Consider the following 13227-nt stretch of genomic DNA (forward strand, 5'->3'; position numbering starts at 1 on the left):
ATCTCCCCTCACTTCATATCAGCTTGATGCTTCACTCTCAGCTCTAGCCCTCTGTGGCTATGTCCTTGTCCATGGGCTCAGGTGTCCCCAGGTCTCACCACACTTCAGACCAACCAGCCCTTCCCTCTTTGTCTCATCTTCATGTCAACAGGAGTCTATGGAGTGTGGTTGAACTCAGCCCATATCTTCATTGCTGCCTTTCCCCCTCTTTCACTCACCAGTAGACCAGTGTGGTTACCAGCAAGCTTGCATGCCTGCTTATATGTTCCCTTTGAGTTTCAGTCTTAGAGGGGGGTTTGTCCTGAAGGAACTTGATTGCTTACCTTGATGGCTTCCCGTTTGCTTGTTCTTGTAGTAACCAGTCATACTGCCATTTTTGTTTTAGATTTTTCCTGCTGATCTTTCTTTGAAGATGTATCTTGTATTGCTCTAGCTGTTTCAGGTTGGTCTGTTTATTATTTCTAGTGGTAATGGCACATCTCAAAAGGTTCTGGATGGGACTCAGAATTCCACATAAGGTCCTATACACTGCAAAGTTTCTGCAAGAAGCCTATTTCACAAGGAAAGTTCTAGAACCCCTTTTAGGTATTCCAATCAGTTATAAGCTGAAGACAGGCTTACAAGCTTTCTGTAATCATGTTTCCCAACATTCCTTTCTATCCCACTCAAGTGTCTATTTTACAATAGTAGGCAAGGGAAACCAATATTCATAAGTCATTCAAGCATCTTAACATTATTTCTCCTCTTCAGACTATGCCTCAATCTCTGTATCACAGATCCCTGTTCTAAGTTTGAACATACATTACTATATACCTCTGTCCCATTTAGCCCATGCTCTGGTAGCGTAGTGGTTACGAATCAGGCTGTGAGCCTCAGGGTCAGCAGTTCGAAACTACCAACTGTTCCATGGGAGAAAGATGAGGCTTTCTGCTCCCATAAAGATTTACAGCCTCGGAAACCCTGTACAGGGTCGCTATAAGTCGGGACCAACTCCACGGCACACAACAACAACAACAACCTGTTTCAGGGTTTCCCTATCATCCTTGTTCTTCTACCTCCATCCCCTGCAAACAAATTTTTTAAACAACATAAAAGACAACTATACACCTGGACTTCACTGGATGGAATACACAGAAATCAAATTGACTACATCTGTGGAAAGAGATGGTAGAAAAGCTCTATGTCATCAGCCAAAACAAGTCCAGGGGCAGACTGTGGAATAGACCATCAGTTGCTCCTATGAAAGTTCAGGCTGAAGCTCAAGAAAATTAAAACAAAGACCTAAATAAAAGGAAAGACATTCCATGTTCATAGATTGGAAGACTTAATATTCTTAAAATGCAACCTTCTTTGAACAGTCTATAGATTTAATGCAATTCTTTTCAAAACTCAAAGGCCTTTATCAAAGTTCACCCAAATTTGCAATAGACTCAAAATAGCCAAAACAATTTTGATAATAAAAAAGTGAAATTCATTCTCACAGTATCAAAAAGTATTACAAAGTAAATAATCAAAACAGCGTGGTACTGGCATTTTGTTGTTGTTGTTAAGTCCCGTAGAGTCAGTTCCAACTCATAGCCACCCTGTATAGGTTTCTGAGAAGCAGCTGGTGTGCAATCTTGCAGTTAGAAGCCCAGTGTTTATCCTATGGTGCCACACCAGGCCTCCTGTATTGGCATAGGGATGGGCATATAGATCAATGGAATAAAACTGAAAGTTCAGAAATAAACACACATATCTATGGCCAGTTGATATTTTACAAAGATGACAAGACTATTTAGTAATCAATGAAAAAAAAAAAATCTCTTCAACAATGGTTCATGACAACTAGATCCACGTGAAAAAGAATGAAGTCAGACCCCTGCCTCATACCATATTAACAAAAATGGATTAAAGACCTAAGTGAAGAGTTAAAAAATATAATAGGGGTAAATTTTTGTGATCCTGGATTTGACAATAGTTTCTTAGAAATTACACCAAAAGGACAAGCAACAAAAGCAAAAATAGATGAACTGTACTTCATCAAAACTAAAAACTAAAAACATCTAAGGACATGATCAAGAAATTGAAAAAGTAATCTTAAAATAGGGATAAAGTATTTACAAATCATTCATATGAGAAGTGTCTTAGAATATGTAAATAACTTTTACAACTGAACAGCAAAAAGGCATCAATCCAATTAAAAATGGACAAAGAAGGTATACAAATTTAAAAGAACATGGAAAATGTCAACATCAAAAGGCATTGTTGTTGTTAGTGCCGTAGAATCAGTTTTAATTCATAGTGACCCTATATAGGGTTTCCGAGGAGCAGCTGGTGGGTTTGAACTGCCCACCTTGTGGTTTGCAGTACAGTGCTGATCCTTCAGTGCCACACCAGGAATCCTCTAAGCCTACTGCACCTGGTATTCCCAAATGGTCTCCCATCCAGGTACTAAGCATGCCCAAACCTTAGCTTACAAGATCAGACGAGATCAGGCACATTCAGGGTAGTAAGGTTGTAGACAGGGATATGGAAAGTAAAAACACAATAAGGGGATATGCACAAGAATGCCCAATCTTGTAGCTAGTACTCATTAGACCTAGCCTTGATGACTATCAAGCCATCAAAAGTCAACTAGAGGAAGATTTAAAAAACAGTTTTTGATAAAGGAAATAAGTATAAATCGCTACAGTTTGATGAACTTGACCTATACTTATGGACGTTGTTGTTGTTGTCAAGTGCTGTTGAGTCGATTCCAACCCACCGCGACCCTGTATAGAGTTTCCAAGGAGCAGCTAGTGAGCTTGAACCACTGACCTTGCAGTTCAAATGGCTTTGCAGTCTGGCGCATTAACCCACAGCACCACACCAGGAGTCCGTACTTATGGACGTAGTAGCTCAAAATACCAACTGAGAGGGAAAGAGTTTTCATATCAAGTATCAATCCTATCCCCTTTGTATACAGAGTTGATAGGGGCGGGCATCTTAGATATTGGCTACGTAAAATGGAAAGGGCTATAAAGGCATGAAGTGACTGGCTTAGAAGGTTTCAAGAAGGAATTTAATTTAAGAGTGTGCCGGGTGAGGTAGAATGCCTTGTCTAGACAGGTTTGGTGAAAGGAGATGAAGATAAGATTCTTATGATTCAATAGTGAATAATTGTTATCATGACTAATTGCAACTGTCAAAACTGTAAAGATAGAAGTTCTGTAACAGAAAGGGAGAAATAGTTAATCTTACAGCCCAGGAACAGAGAACCCTAAGACCGTCAAGGGAGAAGAGCATGAGCAGAATGTGGGACTCTATCCAGAGAAGCAGTGACTCCAGAAATGGAGGCAGAGATGAGGACATGGAGAGATAGAGCAGCTGAGGACTCTAGACTTGTGGAGAGGGAAAGGCTGTATTCTGGCAGCCAGTAGGCAGGCTTGCACAATGTGCCCTTTGGTGTTTTTTTTTGTTTTGTTTTGTTTTTATGTTTTATTGTGAGTTATATGATAGTTTATATGAGAGAACCTCAGTTCCATATTCATTCCATCGTATATCATTACATTGCCATGATTCCAGTCCCTTTGGTTGTTTAAATGAATTTATATTCCTAAGTGTTTCTGTGTACATCTCCCCAACCCCCCCCCAAAAAAAGAGGGAATAGAAGTAAATACTGTTGAATGATGATGCACAGAGGAGATTGTAATCACTGCAATGAAATGATGAGTGTAAAACCCATGTTCTCCCATGTAAACTATCACTCAATGCACAATACAAACTTGAAAAAAACCACAATGAGATGTTCTTTCACGCCCACTAGTGTGGCTTTTGAAGTCCCTGAGTAGCACAAATGGTTGAATGCTTGACTATTAACTGAAATGTTGATAATTCAAACCCACCCAGAAATTCCTCAGAAGGGTCTGGCAATGTGCTTCTTAAAGATTTCAGCCTTGAAGACTGTGTGAAGTGCAGTTCTACTCTTCAACACATGGGGTCCCCATGAGTCTGAACTGACTTAGAAGCATAGCATAATGGTTACAAGTCAGGCTACTAACCTCAGGATCAGCAACTCCCAACCATTCTGCATGAGAAAGATGAGGCTTTCTGCTCCCATAAAGATGCACAGCCTTGGAAACCCTACCCTATACAGGGTCACTTTGAGTCGGAACTGACTCCACGGCACATAACCAACCAACCAAGTTACTGGTTAATTTGGATGGTAATAAAATTTATTTTAAAAAAACAGTAAATTTTATAAGTTGACAAAGATGTGGAGAAGTAAAAGCCTTTGTACATGGTTGATAAAATGTAAAATAGGGTGGCTGCTTTAGAAAACAATTCGGCAGTTCTTCAGAGTTAAAAATAAAATTACCATATAACATAGGAAATCTACTCCTAACAGTACACTTTAAAAAATTGAAAGGAGCTAGTCACACTACTCAAATACTTCTGCCCCAGTGTTCACAACAGCGCTGTTCACAATAGCCAACAGATGGAAACAGCCTACATGTCCATCAACCAATGAATGGATAAACAAAGCACGGAATATTTTCATTCACAAAAATAAAGTACAAATACATTCTATGGCATCTTGGTGTGGTGCTGTAGGATAAGCGCTGGACCACAAGGTTGCTTTGAACTGAACGGTTGGTGGTTCAAATTCACCAGCTGCTCCTCAAAAAGGCTACATATGGTTGCTATGACTGCACAGTACTTTACATTGCATTATATCACAATACATTCTGAAAGGTGGTTGAATTGAGAAAACATTCTATTAAGTAGAAGCAGCCTGACAAATAAGATCACATTATAGGTGGAAACAATAGGTGAAAAGTCACAGGTGGGCATTTTGTGAGAGAGTGAGAGATGGTGCTCATAGAGTGAGAGATGGTGCTCATAGAGTGAGAGATGGAATGGTGACACCATGGGAGGTGAGCTCGTCACAGTGAGTCATGAGTTTCCCCCTAAAACATGAAATATGCTCACTACGAGGGGTGAGGTGGTCATAGTGTGAGAAGTGACGTGTCACACTGAGAAATGAGGTGGTCAGAGTGTGATACGTAAGGTGGCCACACTGAGAAGTGAGAGGGTAGTCACACTTGGTCATGTGTGATGGTCACAATGTAAGATGTGTGATGGAAACACTGATGAGGTGCTAGGTACCAAACACTGTAAGAAGTGAGATGGTCACTTTGAGACATGGGATGGTCATATTATGTATATGTCTATATGTATAACAACCTGCGATACAACCTTGCTTGCTGAAAGGACTTAAAACACTTAACTGATGAAGATCAAAGAGCACAGCCTTCAGTATGGATTATATCTCAATGTAAAGAACACCAAAATCCTCACTACTGGACCAATAAACAACATTCTTATCAATGGAGAAAAGACTGAAGTTGTCAAGGACTTCATTCTTCTTAGATCAACTATCAACACTCATGGAAGCAGCAGTCAGGAAATCAAACAGCATACTGCATTAGGCAAATCTGATGTACAAGACTTTTTTAAAGTGCTGAAGAGCAAAGATGTCAGCTTGAGGAGTAAGGTGTGCCTGACCCAAGCCATGGTATTTTCAGTAACCTCATATGGATGTGAAAGCTGGACAATGAATAAGGAAGATGTAGAAGAATTGATGCTTTTAAGTTATGGTGTTGGAGGAGAATATTGAAAGTGCCATGGGCTGCCAAAAGAACCAATAGGTCCGTTTTGGAAGAAGTGCAGCCAGAGTGTTCCTTGGAGGCCAAGATGGCCAAACTTGATCTCTCATACTTTGGACATATTGTTAGGAATGACCAGTCCCAGAGAAGGATATCATGTTTGGTAAGGTAGAGATTCAGAGAAAAAGAGAAAGACCCCCAACGAGATGGATTGGCCAAGTGTCAGTATCGATGGACTCAAGCATGGCAACAATAGTGAGGTTGGCCCAGGATCGGACACTGTTTCATTCTGCTGTGCATAAGGTTGCTATGGGTCAGTACCGACTCGATGGTACCTAACAGCAACAATCGTTACTGTCATGGATAGAACTGTATCTTCCAAAATACATGTCAACCTGGCTGAGCCATGATTCTCAGTGGTTTGTCAGCTATGTAATGATGTGATCTGATGTGATCCATCAGTCCAGGAGAGTAGGTTGGGATGTGACATGCTTACTCGGGTTCCAGTCCTGCTATGATGCAAGGGGAATTTCCCTGCTGTTTATGTATTACCTTGTATTTTACAAGAGATGAAAGAAAAGAGAATTAAGCAGAGAAACAGGGACCTTAATACCACCAAGAAAGAAGAGCTGGGAGGGGGGTATGTCCTCTGGAACTGGAGTCCTTACTGAGAACCTCCTAGACCCCGGGAAAGACTGATGCCAACACACATGGGGCTCTTCGAGAGACACTGAGCCCACAAATGTTGAAAGGAAACAAGGACTTTCTCCCAGAGTTGACAGAAAGAGAAAGCCTTCCTCTATAGCTGGCACCCTGAATTTGGACAATTAGACTCCTAAATTGTGGAAGAATCCATTTCTGTTTGTTAAAGCCATCCACTGTAGTATTTCTGTTTATCGGCACTGGATAGCTAAAACATCCCTCTGAGCACTATGGTGGTTACACTGCGAGAGGTAAAATCGTCACTCTGTGAACTGTAATGGTTGACCTGAGAGATGACATAGCCATACTGAGTGGCAAGATGATCACAGTGTGAGAGATGATATTGTCACAGTGTGAGAATTGAGATCATAACACTGAAAAAGGTGAAATGGTCACAATATGAGAGACAGGAGGGTCACATGTCAGGTATGATTAGTCATAGTGTGAACCATGAAGTGATCACTCTGTGACATACATAATAATCTATGAGAGATGAGATAGTCTTAGTGGGAGAGGTGAGAACGTCAAAGTGCTACAGGTGATCTGGTCACACTGAGAGGTGAGATGATGGCAGTGTGAGAGGTGATGTCACATGAGAGGTGAAGCTGGTATAATAAAAGATGTGATGGTCAACCTAAGTAATGTGATGGCCACAGTGTGAGAGGTAAGGTCATTCCACTAGGAGGTAAAGATGGTCATTCAGAATCTAAGGAGATATAATACTGTGACTACTCTAAGAAGTCAGATGATCAGATTTTGAGATGAGATTGTCACTGAAAGATCCCTCTGAGCACATAGTGTCAGCGTCACAGTGTGACTGATAAGACGGTCCTTCTATGAGAAATGAGTTTGTGATAGTATGAGAGTTTAGGTTACCCCAGAGAGAGGTGATATAGTCCCCCTAAAGATGAGCTAGATACAGTGTGAAAGGTGTGATGGACACAGTATGAGAAATGAAATGGTCAAACTGTGAAAGGCAAGATGATGATACAGTGTAAAGCGACATGCATGGTTCAATGTAGGTTGTCAGGTGGTCATACTATGTGAAAAAAAGTGATCATGCAGGATGTGAAATGGTCCCATTGCGAGGTGGCATGAGGGCATGAGGTGGGATGGTCACACCCATGTGACCATAGAAAAATTGATGCATTTGAGAGAAGTGGAGATAGTGGGAGAGTTGGTAGAGTAGTCACATAGATAGGGCAGAGACAGTGGACATAGGGGATGTGAAGGGTCATAGTAGTAGAGGTGAAATCATCACACAGAGATGAGACTGTCACACTGAGAGTAAGGTGGTCACATTGTGAGAGATGGGATGATCACACCTAGAGTTAGAAGTAAGAGTATATGTCACTGCCTTCGTGGTGACATTATTACACATTGAGTAGTGAGCTGGTCCTATTGAAGGGGCAATAGTAACACTGAGATGTGAGATGTCACATTATGAGGTAAGATGGTCACAGTATGAGATATGAGCGATCAGTCTATGAAAGATAAGATAGTCACACTCTGAAACATAAAACTGTCATATTGTGAGAGCTGAAATGACCAGTGTAGGAAGGGAGATGGTCACACTGTGAAAAGTACTATTTTAATCATAATGAGATAGGAGATAGACACATGGAGAGTTGAGATGGTCACTTGTGGAAAGTAGGATGGTCACACTTAGAAGTAAAATGGTCATACTGAGAGATGACACATTGACACTGAGTGGTGTGAAGGTCAACCAGAGGGGAGATGGTTACTGTGTGAGATGGTCACACTTTTAAGGGCAGGATGGTCTGTCACACTGTGAGAGGTGATAAGATTCCATTGAATTGTGAACTTTTCACATCGCATTGTGAGATGGAAGCCCCGAGGGTGAAGTAGTCTTATTAGAGTAGAGGTGATTACACAGACAATAGTGAGAATGCTGATACATACGTCACACTGAGAAGTGAAATGGTGAGGTGCTGAGCAGGAGATGGTCACAATGTTTGGCATCTGAATTGTCACAGTATTAGAGGTAGAGGAAAGAAATGAGATAGCAACACTGTAAGGGTCAGATTAATACACTGTGATAGTTGTGATTGTGAGATCATCAAACTATGAATGTTGAAGAGAATTTCAAAGATCATAGTATGAAAGGTGAAATGATCACCGTGATTGGGGATACGGCTATTCTGAATCGTGAGATGGTCACAGTATGACATGGTAACAGTGAGCGTTAGGATTCTCACACCAAATTCTGAGGTACCCATGCTGAGAATGAGCTAGTCACACAGTGAGAGGTGAATGATCAACTCTGAAAGGTTAAGTGGACACAAGAATGGTAAGATGATCAGAGTAAAAGGTGATCACCAAATGCAAGGTGAGATAGTAACACTGTGAAGTGAAATGGCACAATGAACGGTAGGATGGTCAGATCAATGTAAAAGATGGTCACACTGAGAGGTGAACTGGTCATAGTAGGAGATGTGAGATGGTCAATAGTACTGTGAGATGTCACAGTACTAGTTGTGGGATAGTCACACTGAGGTGAGATGGTGACACCATGAGGTGTGAGATGGTCACACTATGAAAACTAGATTCGATAAACCAAGTGTGAACATTGTTCAATGTGGGGTGGTTACTGCAAGTGTTGAGATGGTCACACTATGTTGTGATATGGTTATACTGGAGTCACGGGGTAGTCACAGTAAGAGAGGTAAAATGGTCAGACTGAGAGATGACATAGTCATTGGTGAGATGGTCATTCTGAGTTGTCAGACAGTTAGTGTGAGAGGTGACATATTACACTGAGATATGAAATGGACACATGGTGAGATAGTCACGCTGTGAATGGAGATCAACACATTGAGAAGGTGAGATGTTGTTGTTATGTGCTGTGGAGTCGGTTCTGACTCATAGTGACCCTGTAACAGGGTTTCCAAGGCTGTAAATCTTTACAGGAGCAGAAAGCCTCATCTTTCTCCTGCGGAACAGCTGGTAGTTTCGAACTGCTGACCCTGAGAGAGGTGAGATAGCACACCTTATATTGTAGCACCCTCATGTGTCACACAGTATGATGATCTCAACTCACAGTGTGACTGTCTCACCGTGTGCCCATTTCATATCTCAGTGTACTATGTCACCTCTCACACTGTAACTAACTGTGTGACAACTCAGAATGACCATCTCACCAATGACGATGACTATGTCATCTCTCAGTCTGACCATTTTACCTCTCTTACGGTGACCACCTCATGACTTCTGGTGTGGCGCTGTGGGCTGATGTGTCACACTGCAAAGTCGTTTGAACTGCAAGGTCGGTGGTTCAAGTTCACCAGCTGCTTCTTGGAACCCCTATGGTCACTATGGTCACTATGGGTCAGAATCGACTCGATGGCACTTACCAACAACAATAGTTACACTGAAATGTTAGCTAGTATTACTGTGAGCGGTGAAGTGCAGTGGTCACACTTGCAAATGAGATGATCAAAGGTGAGATGGTGACATGGAGCTGACATGATTTGCACTGCAAGAGTTAAGATAGTCACCATGTCATCAGTCACATAGCAGTTTCAGAAATTAGTTGGCCATAATATGAAAGAGATGGTCCCCCTTTGAAAGTTGAGACCCCTGTGTGACAGCTGATATGAACAGACTGAGAGAGGTGAGCTGGTCAGTGTGAGAGTTAAGACAATCACACTGAGCTCTGAATGGTCACATTCTCACCAAGAGGTGAGATGTTCACAATGGAGAGATGAATCGTCAAACTGACAAGTTACATGCTCTCACTTTGAGATGACACTGTAAGATGTGAGATGATCACAGTATGACAGATGATCACTTTGACAAGTCAGATGGCCACACTAAGAGGTGACATGGTCACATTGAGTGTTGTGGTCAGAGTGTGAGTGCTGAAATAGGTACACTGAATGGTTAATGGCCATGCTCATGAGAGCTAAGATGGTCACAACGTAATAGGAAAAAGTAGTCAAAGTGTAAGAGTTGAGATGTTCACCCTGCGAGAGTTGAGATGGGCCCAGAAAATGATGAAATGGTCACAGTGACAGGTGTGAGATTGTCAAAATGAGATTTCAGGTGGCCACACTGAGGTGAAATGATCACATGCAGAAGTGCTGTTGTCATAGGGTGAGAAGTGAATTGGTCACACTCTGAGAGGTCAGAGGTCATACTTGGAGAGGACACACTGTGAGAGGTGTAATGTTCACACTCAGAGACCTGAATGGTGAAACCATCAGTGTGAGGGGGAGATGGCCACAGTATAGAAAAGGAAATGGGAATACTGAAATGTCACTTGGTCACACTGAGGTGACGTGGGTACAGTGTGAGAAGTGAGAATGGTCACTGTGTGAACACTTATGATAGGTGAGATGCTCACACTGAGACACGAGACGATCACAGAGGAGAGAGTGAGATTGTAACACTACATGTGAAAAGGGCGTACTGATTGGTAGTGTGGTTACTCTGGGTGGTGATGTTGGTCATAATGTGACAGGTAAAATGGTAACTCTGAGATGTGAGCTGCTCAGTGAAAGAGATGTGCTAGTCTAGGAAAAGTGATGTTTCCAAATTGTAAGAGGTTAGGTGTTCAGACTGAAAGGATCAGTGTGAGAGCTGGAATTGTCACATTGTAAGAGGCGCTGTGGTCCCCAGGAGAGGTGAGACTGTCATACAATGAGAGTTGAGAGTGTAACACTGAGATGGTGAGATGGTCACACTGGGAATGGTGAGATGGTCTCACTTTGAGAGGTGGAATTGTCACTCTGAGATGTGCAGGTGAGGTAGTCACAGTGTGAAAGATGAGATAGTCACTATTACAGGTGAAATGGTCAGACTAAGAGAGGCAAGTGTATAAAAATCTCCTTACCACCTAGAACAAGATTTTCTTGAGATTTTTCATGTTGTGATTTCACATTATTCAACCCAAGTAAAACAGCATCATCTAACCTGTTGCTGTGTTGGTTTGATAGAATTATCCAGAAAATAAGGGAGAAAGAGCAGACCTAGTATATTTTGCATCATATATTCTTGATGACATGTTAATAGGACTGTAACATTTCGGCATCCTAAATATAGAGTTCTCAGCATCGCTTATCTATTCCCCTCCCTGCTTTTATTGAGTTTATTTAAATCTGAAATCCCACAGCCCTCACTACTGTGTGCATAATCTCAGGCATCTATTAGTGCCCTGGAGTCCTGGTGTGGCACTGTGGGTTAATACACAGACTTCAAAGCCATTTGAACTGCAAGGTCGGCGATTCAAGCTCACCAGCTGCTCCTTGGAAACCCTATACAGGGTCGCTAATGGGTCAGAACCAACTTGACGGCGCTGAGAAACATTAGTGCCTTACTTAAATACTCAAGTGAATCTATTTTCTATCTACAGACTCATAACTGAATTATTAGTCCAGTGGTACTCCACAAGCAATCCATTTTTGCTTTCTGTTCAGAACAAAATGTAAAACTATTGCAATTCCAAATAAATGCACCATCAAAGTCCACAAGAATGTTTCTTTAGGAAAATGTTCAATTATTACACTCTTCAAAAGCTCAAACCTTGGTGAGACACTTTTTTATAATAGCCCAAAGGAGCTCTGGTAGCATAGTGATTACAAATCGGGCTGCGAACCTTAAGGTCAGCAGTTCGAAACTACCAGCCACTCCATGGGAGAAAGATGAGGCTTTCTGCTCCCGTAAAGATTTACAGCCTCAGAAACCCTGTACAGGGTCGCTATGGGTTAGAACCGACTCGATGGCACATAACAGCAACAGCAATGTACTGGACTGCAAAGTCGGTTTGAACCACAAGGTTGGTGGTTCAAGCTCACCAGCTGCTCCTCAGCAACACTATACAGAGTCGCTATGGGTCAAAACTGACTCAGCAGCACTTAACAACAATTACAGATAGGCAGTATATAATGAAGCAAATACAATGAAATCTGAACTGTAGAATCTAGGGTGGATGTCCACAGTACAATTCTGTCAACTTGATTGAATGTTTGAAAATACTTACAACAAAATATTTTAAAATATTTTTTAAATTATGGATATGTATAGCATATGATTTTTAATTTCAAATTAACTTTATTCTCTTTGAGTCGTGTCTTTAAAGCTAACAATGAAATTTTACTTTACTGAAAATTGATCTAGGGTTTTTTTAATCCTATTTCTTTCAGATTGTATCAAAGTAAATCATATAGGTTTAATCATTTCCTCCCTTAAATGTTTTTTAAACAAACAAGATTTACAGATAATTCTTTTCTGAAAAATTAAAGGCTTCGAATTGCCATGTGTGGGGCTGAGCACAATATTTTTCTTTAGAGTGAAACCACCTTCTTATTTGAACCACAAGGTTGGCAGTTCAAACTCATCAGTCACTCCTTGGAAACCCTTTGAGTCGGGACCAATCAATGGTACTTAACAACAACAAAAAATCCAAAAGAATATGGTCCTTTGCTGTGTTTTACAGGAGGAAGACCTTCCTTCCATAGAACAGTTAGCCCATCAAATTGAGGATGAAGAAATAAACCTGCCTGAGAAGCCCCGGACATACCTCCAACGAGCTTTTCAGGAAAGCATCTACAAATCTCTGGTGGACAAGAGCATCCTTGATTACTTACACTATAACCATTACCACCTGCCCATGTATGCATGGCCAGGCATCATTTAGCAATGTGCTGTTTTCCAACATGTGATTGCTGGAAGTGCTTTGTTTAATTAGGAAACTCCTTGACAGCAAAGCATCCTGAATTTGTCATTTTTATTCATTTCAATTATACTTGTAGTTTTCAATTATTCCAGTAGGTGGCATAGGACCATGTATCTCGATTCTGGGGTAAGAAAAGCTTTGCAAATGCCAGGTATATTCCAGTGCAGAATAATAAACCCTTTTAAGAATAAAATGAGA

The 13227-nt window shown here is 41.2% G+C and overlaps 1 protein-coding gene across 1 annotated transcript in view; it reads left to right on the forward strand.

Annotated features, from left to right (window-relative positions):
• Positions 1–12990, forward strand: part of LOC102837054 (chromosome unknown open reading frame, human C20orf26) — a 529862-nt gene extending 516872 nt beyond the window's left edge. Inside the window, exon 26 of the mRNA XM_006860747.1 lies at positions 12790–12990. Within this exon, the coding sequence (XP_006860809.1) occupies positions 12790–12990 (201 nt within the window). The remainder of the gene's footprint in view (positions 1–12789) is intronic.
• The last annotated feature ends 237 nt before the right edge of the window (positions 12991–13227 follow it).

The sequence above is a fragment of the Chrysochloris asiatica genome, unplaced genomic scaffold (genome assembly GCF_000296735.1).
Source record: "Chrysochloris asiatica unplaced genomic scaffold, ChrAsi1.0 scaffold00039, whole genome shotgun sequence".
Classification (NCBI taxonomy): domain Eukaryota; kingdom Metazoa; phylum Chordata; class Mammalia; order Afrosoricida; family Chrysochloridae; genus Chrysochloris; species Chrysochloris asiatica.